At 42.8% G+C, this 14,249-nt stretch overlaps 1 protein-coding gene across 2 annotated transcripts in view; it reads left to right on the top strand.

Annotated features, from left to right (window-relative positions):
* Positions 1 to 14,249, top strand: part of METTL14 (methyltransferase 14, N6-adenosine-methyltransferase non-catalytic subunit) — a 57,450-nt gene that overhangs the window by 23,203 nt on the left and 19,998 nt on the right. For both annotated transcript variants that reach the window (XM_068280648.1, XM_068280639.1), the window contains exons 5-6: positions 9,152 to 9,239; positions 10,149 to 10,239. In XM_068280648.1, coding sequence (XP_068136749.1) covers positions 9,152 to 9,239; positions 10,149 to 10,239 — 179 coding nt within the window. The remainder of the gene's footprint in view (positions 1 to 9,151; positions 9,240 to 10,148; positions 10,240 to 14,249) is intronic.

The following is a 14,249-nucleotide window of genomic DNA, read 5'->3' as shown; positions in this document are numbered from 1 at the left end:
GTTAGGTAGGCCCAGTAATACAAGTACAGGCTGTCATAGGACAGGAGCACATGATCCTGTAGATTACACTAGGGAGTGGAGGACCCTGCCAGAGGCTTACAATCTAAAGTGCTTGAGAGGTGCATAGCTAACTTTCTTCTGTACCTAAATCGCTGGGCTTCTTTCTTCAGTCAGTGCCAATCTCTTCTCCATCCAGCATCCACTGCACTCTTGTTCTCCTTATGGAAGGCTGTGTTGGAAAGGGAGGCCCACCAAAGTGGTAACTGGGGGCAACACTGTCAGATCTTTAAAGGAGCTTGTGGGGACACATGTACAGATGATGTCTTCTTGACCCAAGACTGGCCTGAATGCACGCCAGAGCCGAGTTCGAACTAGTGTTTGTATATAGTATACATTAACTCCTAACAAATAACTCCAGTATGCAGGTCGTTTAGTACTTCACAATCAACGTAATAAGAATATTCTAAACTAATTTGTGGACAACATGTACATGTTTGGCGTAATTTGTTATTAGTGAGACTTTCAATGTGGCTTTGTTGTAAGCTAGAGTGCTTTCTTTGCTTGCCTGCAGTTCTGCTTTAAATTGAGCCTGAGTGGAAACTAAACTGTTAAGCTAAATAATTGTATGTATCTCTCGTCCTACTCCTAAATATGACCTTTTTTAGATACTCAGTCTTTCTATGTCACAGAGCTAAAATATATGAACCATTGACCTTTTTATCTATCCGCTGCACTCACAGGCCCATATGCAATTCACCTTTTCTCCTGAGTTTTCTCCTAGGTGATATTTTCACACCTCAAAATGCCTTTAAACCACCAGCACACAAGAAAATACTTAGTACATTTTCACCAACTCTTAGTTACTTTGATATTTGTAAAATGCTTAAAAGGTGTTCTAAAGAAAGGATAAAAATTATCTCCTAGGAGATACTGGTGACTCAGGAGAAAAAGTTACGGTAATTGTATATGGGCACAAACCAGCGAAGGTTTGATGGCTGCTATGGTTTTTTTTGAAGCGCTCGCGATTTTGCAAATCGCACTAAAAGCCCTTGTGTAATGATTTCCTATGACAGTGTTCACATGTGAGCATTTTGATTTTATTAAAATCGCAAACGCGCTACATGTACCATTTTCTGAGCGTTTTGGTTCAATGAAAGGTATAGGGAAATCGCAAAGTGCTTGAAAAAGCAATTTGTATGGCGATTTTCCAGAGCACTTTGATGAATAATACATTGTATTTATTAACCACTTCACCACTGAGGGGTTTTACCCCCTGAGCACCAGAGCAATTTACACCTTTCAGCGCTCCTTCCATTCATTCGTCTATAACTTTATCATTACTTATCGCAATGAAATGAACTATATCTTGTTTTTTCCGCCACCAATTAGGCTTTCTTTAGGTGGGACATTATGCCAAGAATTATTTTATTCTAAATGTGTTTTAATGGGAAAATAGGAAAAATGTGGGGAAAAAAATAATTATTTTTCAGTTTTCGGCCATTATAGTTTTTAAATAATGCATGCTACTGTAATTAAAACCCATGAAATTTATTTGCACTTTTGTCCCGGTTATAAAACCGTTTAAATTATGTCCCTATCACAATGTTTGGCGCCAATATTTTATTTGGAAATAAAGGTGCCTTTTTTCAGTTTTGCGTCCATCCCTAATTACAAGCCCATAGTTTATAAAGTAACAGTGTTATACCCTCTTGACATAAATCTTTAAAAAGTTCAGTCCCTAAGGTAACTATTTATGTATTTTTTTTAATTGTAAATTTTTGAATTTTTTTTTAATTACAAAAAAAAAAGGGGGAGTGTGGGAGGTAATGAGTTAATTTTTTGTGTAACCCTCATTTATTTCTATGTGAAAAATGCTTAGGGTGTAGTTCCGGACGCTCGCAGGAAGTATAAGGAGGCTGTGAGTGTTTATTTTTCACAATGATCGCGCTGCCCATCGGAGAGCAGCGGATCATTGCGGGGCTTAGATCAACGAACGGGAATTCATTGATCTCCGGGCGAGCGGGCGGCGGCGTGTTTACTAGCGGCGGGCGGCGTGTTTACGAGCGGGAGCGCGGACAGCGTAGGGAACGCGGAAAGTACTGATTTCTCCGTCCCTGGGGGTTAAAGGATGGAAAAAGGGACGGAGAAATCCGTACGGGCGGGGGTAAAGTGGTTAATTTCCGGGTGAGAGAGTTCACTTCCTGACTGACGTCACAAAGTGAAATATCATGCGCTCTGCAAAAGCGCTTAGAAAAGTGCTTTTCTAAGCCGAAAAAGCGCTTTCAAAATCACCCCATAAATCGAAAGCGCTGGCAATTTATAATGTGAACAAGGACTAATTCCCTCTCAGTGAGGGGTACGCTGTAATCCCACTGTGTCCCTGTTGGAGGGAAACTGTTACTTACATAATTGAATCTTTATCTCTTTCAGGCAGATAAAGTAGAAAAAAAGAGCACAGTCTAGTTATTTGTATGCAGGGCTGTGGAGTCGGAGTCGGGGCAATTTTGGGTGCCTGGAATCGGAGTCGGGAAAAAATGCACCGACTCCGACTCCTAATGAATTTAAACTGTAATTAAAATAGAAAATATGATAAAATGTTCTATTTCTCAGATAATAGTCATCATAAATAATTTATACATACAGTAATAGCTGTGCTTAGTCCACAAAAATGAAATAAACCAATCCAAATTAGTTACTTGTGCTGCTTCAATAAAGCAGTCCCTGTATTTTTGAAGTCAGATATACATATCTGATTGTGACTGTATATATGATGTGTACACAGGAATCTCTTATATATACTAAATAACATCTATGCTGTAAGTATAAAGCCTGATGTGTAGCCGTGTCACTAATAGAGATGAGATGGAAATAATTCTGCGTTGATTCTGATTTATGCAAATGTCTTTGCTCATGAAATCAAATAATTTGATATGTTAAAGAGACTCCGTAACAAAAATTGCATCCTGTTTTTTTTATCATCCTACAAGTTCCAAAAGCTATTGTAATGTGTTCTGGCTTACTGCAGCACTTTCTACTATCACAGTCTCTGTAATAAATCAATGTATCTTTCCCCTGTCAGACTTGTCGGCCTGTGTCTGGAAGGCTGCCAAGTTCTTCAGTGTTGTGGTTCTGCTATGAACTCCCCCTTCCAGGCCCCTCTATGCACATTGCCTGTGTATTATTTAGATTAGGGCAGCTTCTCTCTTCTCTATTATCTTTTACAAGCTGGATAAATCGTCCTCTGAGCTGGCTGGGCTTTCACATACTAAGGGCAAAGCTGTTTGCAGGAAGAAAAGAGCAGCCTGAAACTTCAGTGCATGAGAATTGCAGGGGGAAAGAAACACACAAATGATCTCTTGAGATTCAAAAGGAAGGGTGTATACAGCCTGTTTGTGTATGAATGTATTTTCTATGTGTGGACATACTGTACATCAGGGGTGCCCATTAGGTAGATCGCGATATACCGGTAGATCGCGAAGGCCTTCATGGTAGATCCCGACCCCACTATATTTTCCATTCTGTATATACAAGTGTGCTCCTAAAATTGTACATAGGTAGATCACTTTGACTTGCTAATTTTTAAAAGTAGCTCACAAGCCGAAAAAGTGTGGGCTCCTCTCCTGTACATCAACCTACTTCCTGTTTTGGTGGCCATTTTGTTTGTTTATAAACACACGTTTTAAAACTGTTTTTAACCACTTTTAATGCGGCGAGGAGCGGCAAAATTGTTACAGAGGGTAATAGGAGATGTCCCCTAACGCACTGGTATGTTTACTTTTGTGCGATTTTTAACAATACAGATTCTCTTTAACATTTGGTTTGGTGACTACGAATTAAATGGTACCTGAGAAGGATGAAAAGAAAAGTTTTATAATACCTGGGGCTTATTCCAGCCCCCTTCAGGCTAATCAGTCCCTCGCTGTCCTCCTCCGCCACCTGGATCTTCTGCTATGAGTCCTGGTAATTCAGCCAGTCAGCGCAGTCCGGCCGCTTCCACAGCCAGGAGCGTTCTGCACCTGCACAATAGTGTGTGCATGCGCACTACGCCAGACTGGCTCAAGCACCTGGGGCCATATGCAATTCTCTTTTTCACCTGAGTTTTCTCCTAGGAGATAATTTTTCATCTTCAATTTTAAATAACTTTCCAGCACTTTTCAACTAAAAAAGTACCATAAAGTAGGTGAATAAGTACTATCAAATTTATTTTGAGTATTTTCTTGCTTTGTGGTGGCTTAAAAGGCATTTTATTGACAAGTTTAAAAATATCACCTAGGAGAAAACTATGGAGAAAAAGTGAATTGCATATGGGCCCTGGACTCATAGTCATAGCAGAAGATCCAGGTGGCGGAGGAGGACAGTGAGGGACTGATTAGCCTGAAGGGGGCTGGAGGAAGCCCCAGTTATGTATAAAACTTTAATTTTATCTGTCTCAGATTTACTTTGTTACACAGTAGTACTATACTCTACATATGCACTCCCCACAGAGCTGCAGGGAATCAACTGAGAATGTTGTGCACATTGAACACAGAGGTGTTGTCTGTCACCCATAAACCTGGTTCAGATTGTGCATGAAGAATGTGTAATAGAGGAAGAATCCCCTTATTCACCTGCAGAGAACCTGCACATCACTCTTACATGCACCCACACTTACATTGCCTAGGGCCTGATAGATGTTCTCTGTTCCGGTCTGTACCTTTTACAAGTACTCTTACCAAGGACTAGTTTTAGTCTATGACTAAAGGGAATAAATATGGCAGTCTCTATATCCTTCTCACTTCAGTTGTCTCTTAAAATTCCTAAGCGTTGGCAGTTAAGAGACGAATTTCATGTTACATACTTTCAATCAACAAGATTGTAATATGCAAATTAGAGGAGTCGGAGTCGGTGGAATCCCAAACTGAGGAGTCGGAGTTGGTGGATTTTTGTACCGACTCCTGAGCCCTGTTTGTATGCTTGTGCTGTACATACATGTCTATCTCATCATGTCACATGTCACCTCAGGTACACTTTTTTTTTTTTTTTAAAGAACAACTTTAACGCAGGATTGAAGTTTATACCATTTAGCGTATACCCTTTTTTCCCGACAAAAAAAATGTACCTTTTCTTTTAATAGTTCATCAGGGATACATCTATGAGGCTGATAATGAGTTGAAACCTTCCCACAGATGTTTTGGCCACAGTAATGAGTTTCCTATCTGTGAACCTCAAAGCATTGTGGGAGATAACGTGCTGTTGGCAAGAAAACAGTACCTCACTGTTCTCATTTTTTATAGATAACAACATTTTGTGCTGTTCAGTTTTTTGTTTTTTTTTGTCATGCCTGCCAGTACTAAAGATGCTGATCTGCAGGCTCATGGAGGATAGATGATGGCATTGTTGTGCTGTTTGCCTGCCAGCACTAAGGATGTAGACCTGCAGGCTCACAGAGGATCAAACAATGTGAACAAATTACATGGAGTGTATTAATCATTTATTAATCAAAGTACTATTTTTTAACTTCTCAATATGCAAAGTCTTGATATATATTTTTCCCCTGCGACTATCTTTCAGTAAGTCGCTCTTTAACCTCCTGAGCGTTACGCCGCTCAGGAGGTGATGCAACTTTGTGCCCCCCGCTGAATAAATGTGCTGTAATACCTGCAAAACCTTCTGCTAGCACTAGGCTACCTAGTAAATGAGTCCTGCACCCTCCAATCCCCAGCGCTCCCCCGTTTATACATTACCCAGCCTGGATCCAGCGATCGGCGCAGCCTCCCCGGACAGCTCCGGTCTTTACTATGGGGTGGATCGCACATGACGTCATGCGCAAACCCGATCCTCCCCATAGAGAGCCCGCTCCGGGAGGCTGCACAACGTTGGATCCAGGGGGGGGGGCGGGGGTAATGTATAAAGGGGGGGAGCGGAGGGTGCAGGACTCATTTACTAGCTAGCCTAGTGCTAGCAGAAGGTTTTGCAGATATTACAGCACATTTATTCAGAGGGGGGCACTCAGGAGGACAGATAGCGGTATGCCCGACAGTGTCAGGCATACCACTAAGGAGGTTAACTGCTGTTCTGTTGTGGTTGGTAATGCAGAGGAATTCCATTGGTTAGCCATGCTTTGATTGATTGGATGCGGATGTTAAAATGGGCACTGTGTGAACTGATTTCTCCATATGCCTATTGCATATTGGAATAGCAGGGTAGAGGTTACACAAAAATGTAAGCTTGCAACAAACAGCATAGCTTGTGGGGAAATGGCTGTCACACAGAATGATGAAGGGGCAGTGGAGCTGACGGCACAAAATCAAAGGTTCATGCTAATGTGGAAAGGTTACTAATATATTCCATCGAATGGTTTCACGTTTCACAAATGGAAAAGTCAATTAGCCTACTGACTTGTCTGAAACCATTATTTTACTTTGGACATGTAATCAGGGACAGAGCCAAATAAGATCATTTTCCCAGAGTCCTTTTGAATTCTTACTGGCAATTCATTTTGTAATACCTGGTTTTGCCAAACACTTAAAAACATTATTATTACCAGATGCAGGGATATGGAGCCTGATTTTATTTCAGTTTTACAGAACTGGAGAGGATCAGATAATGTAAATAAAGCTGAGAACCGGGCTTGGATTCTATATTAAAGATCAGGTGGCAAGGCTTTAAAAACATAATGCGAGCCATATCAGGCCATAGTAAGTGTGGCTGGCAATGTAGAGAATTAGCAATTGTGTGAGCAGAGGCATCCATGCACTCACAGCTTTTAAGACTTCATTTTTTTTCTTAAAGAGACTCCGTAACAAAAATTGCATCCTGTTTTTTATCATCCTACAAGTTCCAAAAGCTATTCTAAGGTGTTCTGGCTTACTGCAGCACGTTTTACTATCACCATCTCTGTAATAAATCAACTTATCTCTCTCTTGTCAGACTTGTCAGCCTGTGTCTGGAAGGCTGCCAAGTTCTTCAGTGTTGTGGTTCTGTGATGCATCTCCCCCTCCAGGCCCCTCTCTGCACACTGCCTGTGTATTATTTAGATTAGGGCAGCTTCTCTCTTCTCTCTTATCTTTTACAAGCTGGATAAACCCTCCTCTGAGCTGGCTGGGCTTTCACATACTGATGAATTACATACGGGCAGAGCTGTCTGCACTCTGCAGGAAGAAACAGCCTGACACTTCAGTGGAAGATAGCTGCAGGGGGAAAGAAACACACAAATGATCTCTTGAGATTCAAAAGGAAGGGTGTATACAGCCTGCTTGTGTATGAATGTATTTTCTATGTGTGGACATACTGTACATCAACCTACTTCCTGTTTTGGTGGCCATTTTGTTTGTTTATAAACAAACTTTTTAAAACTGTTTTTAACCACTTTTAATGCGGCGAGGAGCGGCGAAATTGTGACAGAGGGTAATAGGAGATGTCCCCTAACGCACTGGTATGTTTACTTTTGTGCGATTTTTTAACAATACAGATTCTCTTTAAATAGATCAAAGTTATTGTAGATATATTAGGGAAAAAAGCCCACCTTATGGGTGCCTGTTTGTCTCAGTGAATCAGGCCTATAGCTTTAGTAAAACTGAAGTTTTGCAGTATCCTGCATCCGAACACATCTATAGACTTAGATGTTATTACTTCATTATCTGAATGTTTGTTCCATTTTTTTTTTCTTTCTGTCAGAATGGCTGTATATCTGCATCTTTCCTGGCCATCCTACAGTGGCCCTGTTCCTCTTAAACACCTTGCAGGACCCCTTGTGGCTCCCCTTTGTCCGGTTTTCATATATGCATCTGCCTACAGTGATATCAATGTGTGAGAAAGTGGAAGATCCATAACTTCTTTAGACACTTAAGTAGAGAGTTGTGAACTGCGGTGGAGAGTGTCATGAGAAGACTCCGACCAGTACTGCAAAGTACTTAAAGATGCATACCTTTCTGTAGCTTGTGCTCTCCTCTTTCATTTGATGCCTGAACCGCCATTGTGCACCAAATAGTTTTTGTTCAATTTAAAAATCGCGGCTGCCATCTTGGCTATGATATAACTTTCGGGTCACTCCTGTCTTGTACAAGTCAGTTTCAGAGCTTGGGACTCTCGAATGCTCTCTGCCAGCCATGTACCGTAAATATATATTCAAGCATATCTACATGTCACGTGCTAATGGGTTAGGCAGAAAATATTGAGTTTAGGTCATGGAATGTGCTTGAACTAAACAGGAGCTTAAAATATTGTATTTTCTACAAAGATAGTACACTACCCACTTTGGCTTCAGTTTGCTAAACATGTGTTGTCCGGAAATTTGTTATTCTCTGACTCATTGGCTGCAAATGCATGTTTAAGCAGTAAAGTTACTGTCTTGGAAACTGATGAAGTCAGTAGTTCTCATACTTTTTCCTTGATGAAAATTTTTTCAAGGCACCCTTTACGAAAGATGACTTAAATGCTTAGTCCCCTTAGAAGGCAGAGGTATGCTGACCTGACTCTGGAGCACATAAAGCTCCACTGCTCTACACTATTGGTTAGGGGAGGAAGTGTGGAAGGAGAGCGGTTAGACAGAGGTACACACACGCACGCACGCACGCACGCACGCACGCACACACACACACACACACACACACACACACACACACACACACGTAATCGGGTTGCCAGAGTGTTAGGTGGCCAGATGTGCCCCCCTCCCCACAGTGTAAGGTAGCAAGAGGTGACACCCCTCCCCCCCCCCTTCAGTATTAGGTAGCCATAGGTGACCCCCAAGTATTGGGTAGTCTGAAGTGGAAGCAGGTGCCATTATGAATACAGCTTCAAATAGCGGCCTATTCATAATATTCAATCTCCGTGCTACAGTTGCCTCTATGGCTCCAGTGGTATCTTATCGCAGCTCATGTGATGAGAGACACTGCGGGAGCCACATGGGGTGTTGAAAATGAGCTACATTGCAGGAAGGTAAGTTAACTCACTGACTCCGCTTACAACTCTGCAGGGAGGGAAGGCGTGGCTAGGCGTGGCCAGGGCGCTATGGCATGTTGAGAACCACCGGTTTAAGCGTTTTTCTTTCCACATAATATAGCTCGACTATGGAGCTCGTTAATCTGAGAATGGATTCCTCTATGTGAAGCTTTTTCTTGTCATCTCATTCCTCTACTTATACCTTCATTTTTTCTTTCTTTCTTTCCAGGGAACGCAAAGCTTGAACCCACATAATGATTACTGCCAGCATTTTGTTGACACAGGACAGCGGCCTCAGAACTTTATCCGAGATGTTGGTATGTTCCGTTACCTATAAAGTTGGTAATTGGTTTACCACTGCAGCCTTCACATTTGCAATGCTATAGGATTACTATAGATGTTATGGTACTCATCCTGAGTGAGGTGAATGTGAAGATCCTGCAAAATGCATTGTTTATATGGCAGTCATTAGGGGGATTTACATTAATTCCATGGGAGTTCCTGTGAATGTGTAGTGTATTAATATAATGTATAATATTAATGTATATTATGTAATGCTCTTTCACCACTATTCCATGAACTGCCCCCCGAATGCAGACATGAAATGTACATCATGTATATTTATAAGCACAGTGTTAAAGAGACACCCTTATTTCTTCTATCCTATAAGTTCCTATACCTGTTCTAATGTGGTCTGTCTTACTGCAGCCTTTCCTAGTTGCACAGTGGCTGTATTATCTCTGTTATATAATCTAATCTTCTTTCCTTGATCAGCTTTGTTGGCTCAGGCTGGAATGTGCTGCTCTGCTTGTGATAGGAAGAAGCTATACACACCCTCTCCACGCCCCCTCCAGGCTCTGTATGAGTCACAGACTGAGCTTCTCTCAATCTATCACATGCTGGTTAGCAGCCATGTCTTTTGTTTGTAAACACTGCCTAAAACTGGCAATTACAAGCCAGGATTGCAGCAGGGAGTGGCAGAAACAGCACAGAGGGGCCCAGGAGAACATAATAAATAGAATGGTCTGCTTTTTATTGTAAGAATTTTAGAGTACAGAATCTCTTTAAGGGATTAGCCCTTTAATAATTTCCTGTCTAAAAGCAGCCAGACACATGTGGGATTGGTTTATATCATCTGCCATCTGTGTAACCCATGATTGCCTGCTTGTGTATTTCTTAGCATTGTTTAGAGGAACCTGTTAACACCTCTTCGATTTTCTGTTTAGGATTAGCAGACCGATTTGAGGAATATCCAAAATTGAGAGAGCTGATCAGACTGAAAGATGACTTAATAAGTAAATCCAATACTCCTCCAATGTAAGTGCCTGTACTGCCGTGACAATAGCTGTACTCTTGTTGTCTGCTTGATTGCACCTCCTTTTGTTTGCAGTTAATATCTGAATATTTCTGTGGCTATTTACACGGAGGAAATTAATGCATATGTGAGCTGAAGCAATGCTAAAGGACTTAAGCATAATTTCAGTGCAGTGTAAAGCTGGTGCCTTACTGAGTATCTGTGTGTTAAAGAAAAGTAATGAATAATTTTTTGTCTTATTTACAGCAGGAGTTAAGTAGGAACAAGTATTCCATGCTCATGCATTAAAGGCTACCACAGAATACTAGATATTTGGTTGACCTTGTAATCAATCTACAGTATACTTCTCTGATCCTCATGTTCTTGATCAAATTTAAAGCAAACCCAAAGCAAACCTAAGGACAAAAAATTAGATGCTTACCTTTGAAGAGGGTAGCTTCCCGCATCCTCTTCGAGACCACCGCCGATGCCCAGGACCATCTAGTAGTTCACCATGCATGAGTTTGGCCGTGCTGCGCCTGCGCAGAAGTATGGAGCTGCTTGTGAACAAGCGGCTCCAGATTACTGCGCTCACACAGGTGCAGTATGACCACGCCCGTGCATGAAGAGGAGTGCAGCCATGTAACATGCTCTTGTTGAGTATGTTCCAGGGGTCCACGTGGTGAAACAGTGGAGGTCAGGAGGATGTGGAAACCTCTGAAGAGATCTTGAGTTCACTTCAAACAGATTTGATAAATGAATGGCATTTTTTGAGTGAGTTTTAATCAGTGGTTTGATTAACCGGTTCAGCCTAAATGGACGAGCAAGCTCGTCCAGGCAGCGGCAGCTAAAGCCTATCTGGACGAGAGTCCGCGTCCAGGCGCACTTCCGCGTGTGCGCGCGCATGGCCGCGTGGTGCGCGCGGTGCGCGCTCGTCCCCGACGGCTTACAAGCCGTGCTGTTTGGTGAAGAGGAGCCAGCGCTCCTCTGAGCCAATCAGAGCAAAGGAAGTAAAGAATTCACATAGTTACATCCAGTAACAATGTGAATTCTTAATAATGTTTGTAAATAACAGGTTTCCCTCTCTCTGTCTCTCAGCTCCTGTCACACAGATCAATCACTGTTCTGTGGTGACAGGAGCTGAGAGACAGACTGACAGATAAGCTGGTAGGAATTCCTTTTAATAAAATTTGCCCTCCATCCCTGAATTTTTAACCCCATACTGCCCAGAATCCCTGATTCTCCCTCTCCTTGGCCATTTATTACCTACTGATCTATTGATCACTGATCTATTGTGATCTTTTTCTTCCTATCTGTTACTACCTATACTCTACTCTCCTCCGCCCCTCTCTACTGTCTCCACCCCCCCTCTACACCCCCCCCCCCCCCCCCCCAAAAGAAAAAAAAACAAAAAAAAAAAAACTGTCACTTTAAAAAAAAAATCTTTCTATCTTTTTATATTTCTCATCTTTATCTATCCCTTTTTAAATGGCGAGGAGGCTCTATTCTGTGGAGGAGGCAGCCGCCATCCTCCAGCAGAGCAGCAGCGAGGATGAGTCAGGTAGTGATTGGCTCCCTCCGTCCGGCTCTGGTTCAGGATCTGAATCTTCAGAGTCCGAAGGGCCGCCATCACGCCGCTTGAGGAGGGACCCAAGTCCTGAGTCCGCTGATGAGGGACCATCAGGACTGTCCACAGCAGGGGGCTCCGTGGGCAACCCAGCATCGGGCTCCGTGGGCAACCCAGCAGAGGGCTCCGTGGGCAACCCAGCAGAGGGCTCCGTGGGCAACCCAGCAGAGGGCTCCGTGGGCAACCCCGCTGCTGCTAGCAGCAGTGCGCCAGGGGGAGCTAGGCGCAGACAGGGTAGGCAGCCACAGGTACCTCGCAGGCAGGAGGTACCGCTTCATATGTTAAATGGCACCTGGGAACCCCCTAATTATGCTGCGCCCAACATCCCACCCTTCACAGCCACCGCTGGTGTGTCAGTGCCCATTGTCAATCAGGCACCAATTGACATTTTCCAGCTTTTCATGACAGAGGCAATGTGGGAGCATTTAGTAGAGCAAACTAATTTATTTGCTCTACAATTTTTAGCTGACCACCCCACTAACTATATCACCAGAAAATGGCACCCCACCAACGTGCCCGAAATGAAGGCCTATGTAGGCCTCACGCTCAGCATGAGCATCAACCCAAAGCCCCAGATAAAAATGTACTGGTCCAGGGACCTTTATCACAATGCACCCCTCTATCCAGCAATAATGCCCAGGCAGCGTTTTGAGCTGTTGTCAAAGTTTTTCCACCTGAATGACAACTCTCAAGATGTGGAACATACCAACCCTTCCCATGACAGACTGTTTAAGTTGAGACCCCTGTTGACCCACCTAAGTGCAGTGTTCATGGATGTATATACCCCACACCGGGAAATTGCTGTGGACGAATCCCTGGTACCGTTTCATGGGAGACTTTCCATGAAACAGTACATACCAAGCAAGAGGGCAAGATGTGGGGTGAAAATTTATAGGGCATGCGAGAGTGGCACTGGCTATACCTTCACTTTTAAAATCTATGAAGGCAAAGACTCCATTCTGCAGCCAGCTGGGTGCCCTGAGTACATTAGCACCAGTGGCAAAATAGTGGTGGACCTATTAAATCCACTTCTCCACCAAGGCTACCACGTCTACTTGGACAACTTTTATACAAGTGTGCCACTGTTTAAGTTCCTCTTCTCAGTCCAGACTGGCGCATGTGGGACGGTGAGAGCAAACCGTAAAGGCCTCCCCCCACAGGTAGTAAATAAAAAACTATGCAGAGGAGAGTCTTACGCACTCAGATCTGAAGAGCTCCTGGCAATAAAGTTCCACGACAAGCGGGAGGTGATGATGCTATCTACCATCCACACTGAGGCCACAGTTCTTGCCACATCCAGAACGGAACAGCGTACAAAGCCAGAGGCCATAGTCGCCTACAATAAAAATATGGGAGCAGTGGACTTATCAGACCAAGTCTTGGCGCCTTATTTATTAAGAAGAAGAAGGAAAGCATGGTACAAAAAAATAACATTCTTCTTGTTGCAGATGACCATGCACAATGCATTTGTGGTCTATCTAAAAACAGCCACAACACCAACAAGCCAACAGATGACCTTTCTTGACTTCCAGATTCAAGTCCACAAGTCCCTAATGTATTCCCCTGGCCAAATTGCACAACAGGATCCTATCCATTTGGAGAACTCAATTAGACTGAGGGAGAGACATTTCCCTGAACTAATTCCCCCCAATGAAGTGAAAAAAGCCCCCCTGAGAAGATGCAGAGTGTGTGTGAAACACAAGAGACGGTGTGAGTCACGGTATTTTTGCCCAGATTGCCCGTCAGCCCCTGCACTGTGTGTTATCAAGTGCTTTAGGGCATACCACACACTTGCAGATTACTAATTTCTTTTTTTTCCTTTTTTTTGTGTTTTTTTTTCTTTTTTTTTGTGTTTTTTTTTTCTTTACCTGGACATATATGACTGGCATTTTCCCCTTTCCTATATATTCATGTAACTTACAGACCCTCAAAGGAGCTCACATTTGGCATACCCCTATGTTTTTGGGGTGTTGGAGGAAACTGAATTTTTTGAGGAAAAAGAAAACACAAACAAAGTTCAAAATTGAACTTTGGACCCTGCTGCTCCCATCTTCTGACTCTTGGATCTGCTTGACCCCTGACTTATGGCCTCTGGCTTTTCTCTAATTCTGCAAGACATCCAATGGTAAGTTCCAATGTATTTGTTATCACTGTGAAGAGAAGTGATATATTCAAATTAGCCACATTTTGGATTTGTTATAACCAGGACAATGTGAGAATTCCTTTTGCAGTGTTCCTTTGAGAAGGTAGCTCACAAAATACCTACTGATGAATAGCCCTGGTTGTTAGCCTTCTATGATGGTGTCATGTGCGGTCTTTGTTTGATTCCAATCTCTCCTGGGAATATGCAAACAAACAATAGCTCTGCAACAATTAGTGCAAAAAAAATAGTGCACATTGGGTATA

Source organism: Hyperolius riggenbachi, chromosome 1 (genome assembly GCF_040937935.1).
Source record: "Hyperolius riggenbachi isolate aHypRig1 chromosome 1, aHypRig1.pri, whole genome shotgun sequence".
Classification (NCBI taxonomy): domain Eukaryota; kingdom Metazoa; phylum Chordata; class Amphibia; order Anura; family Hyperoliidae; genus Hyperolius; species Hyperolius riggenbachi.
The sequence above is the reverse complement of the archived record's forward strand: the minus strand, read 5'-3'. Positions and strand labels throughout refer to the sequence as shown.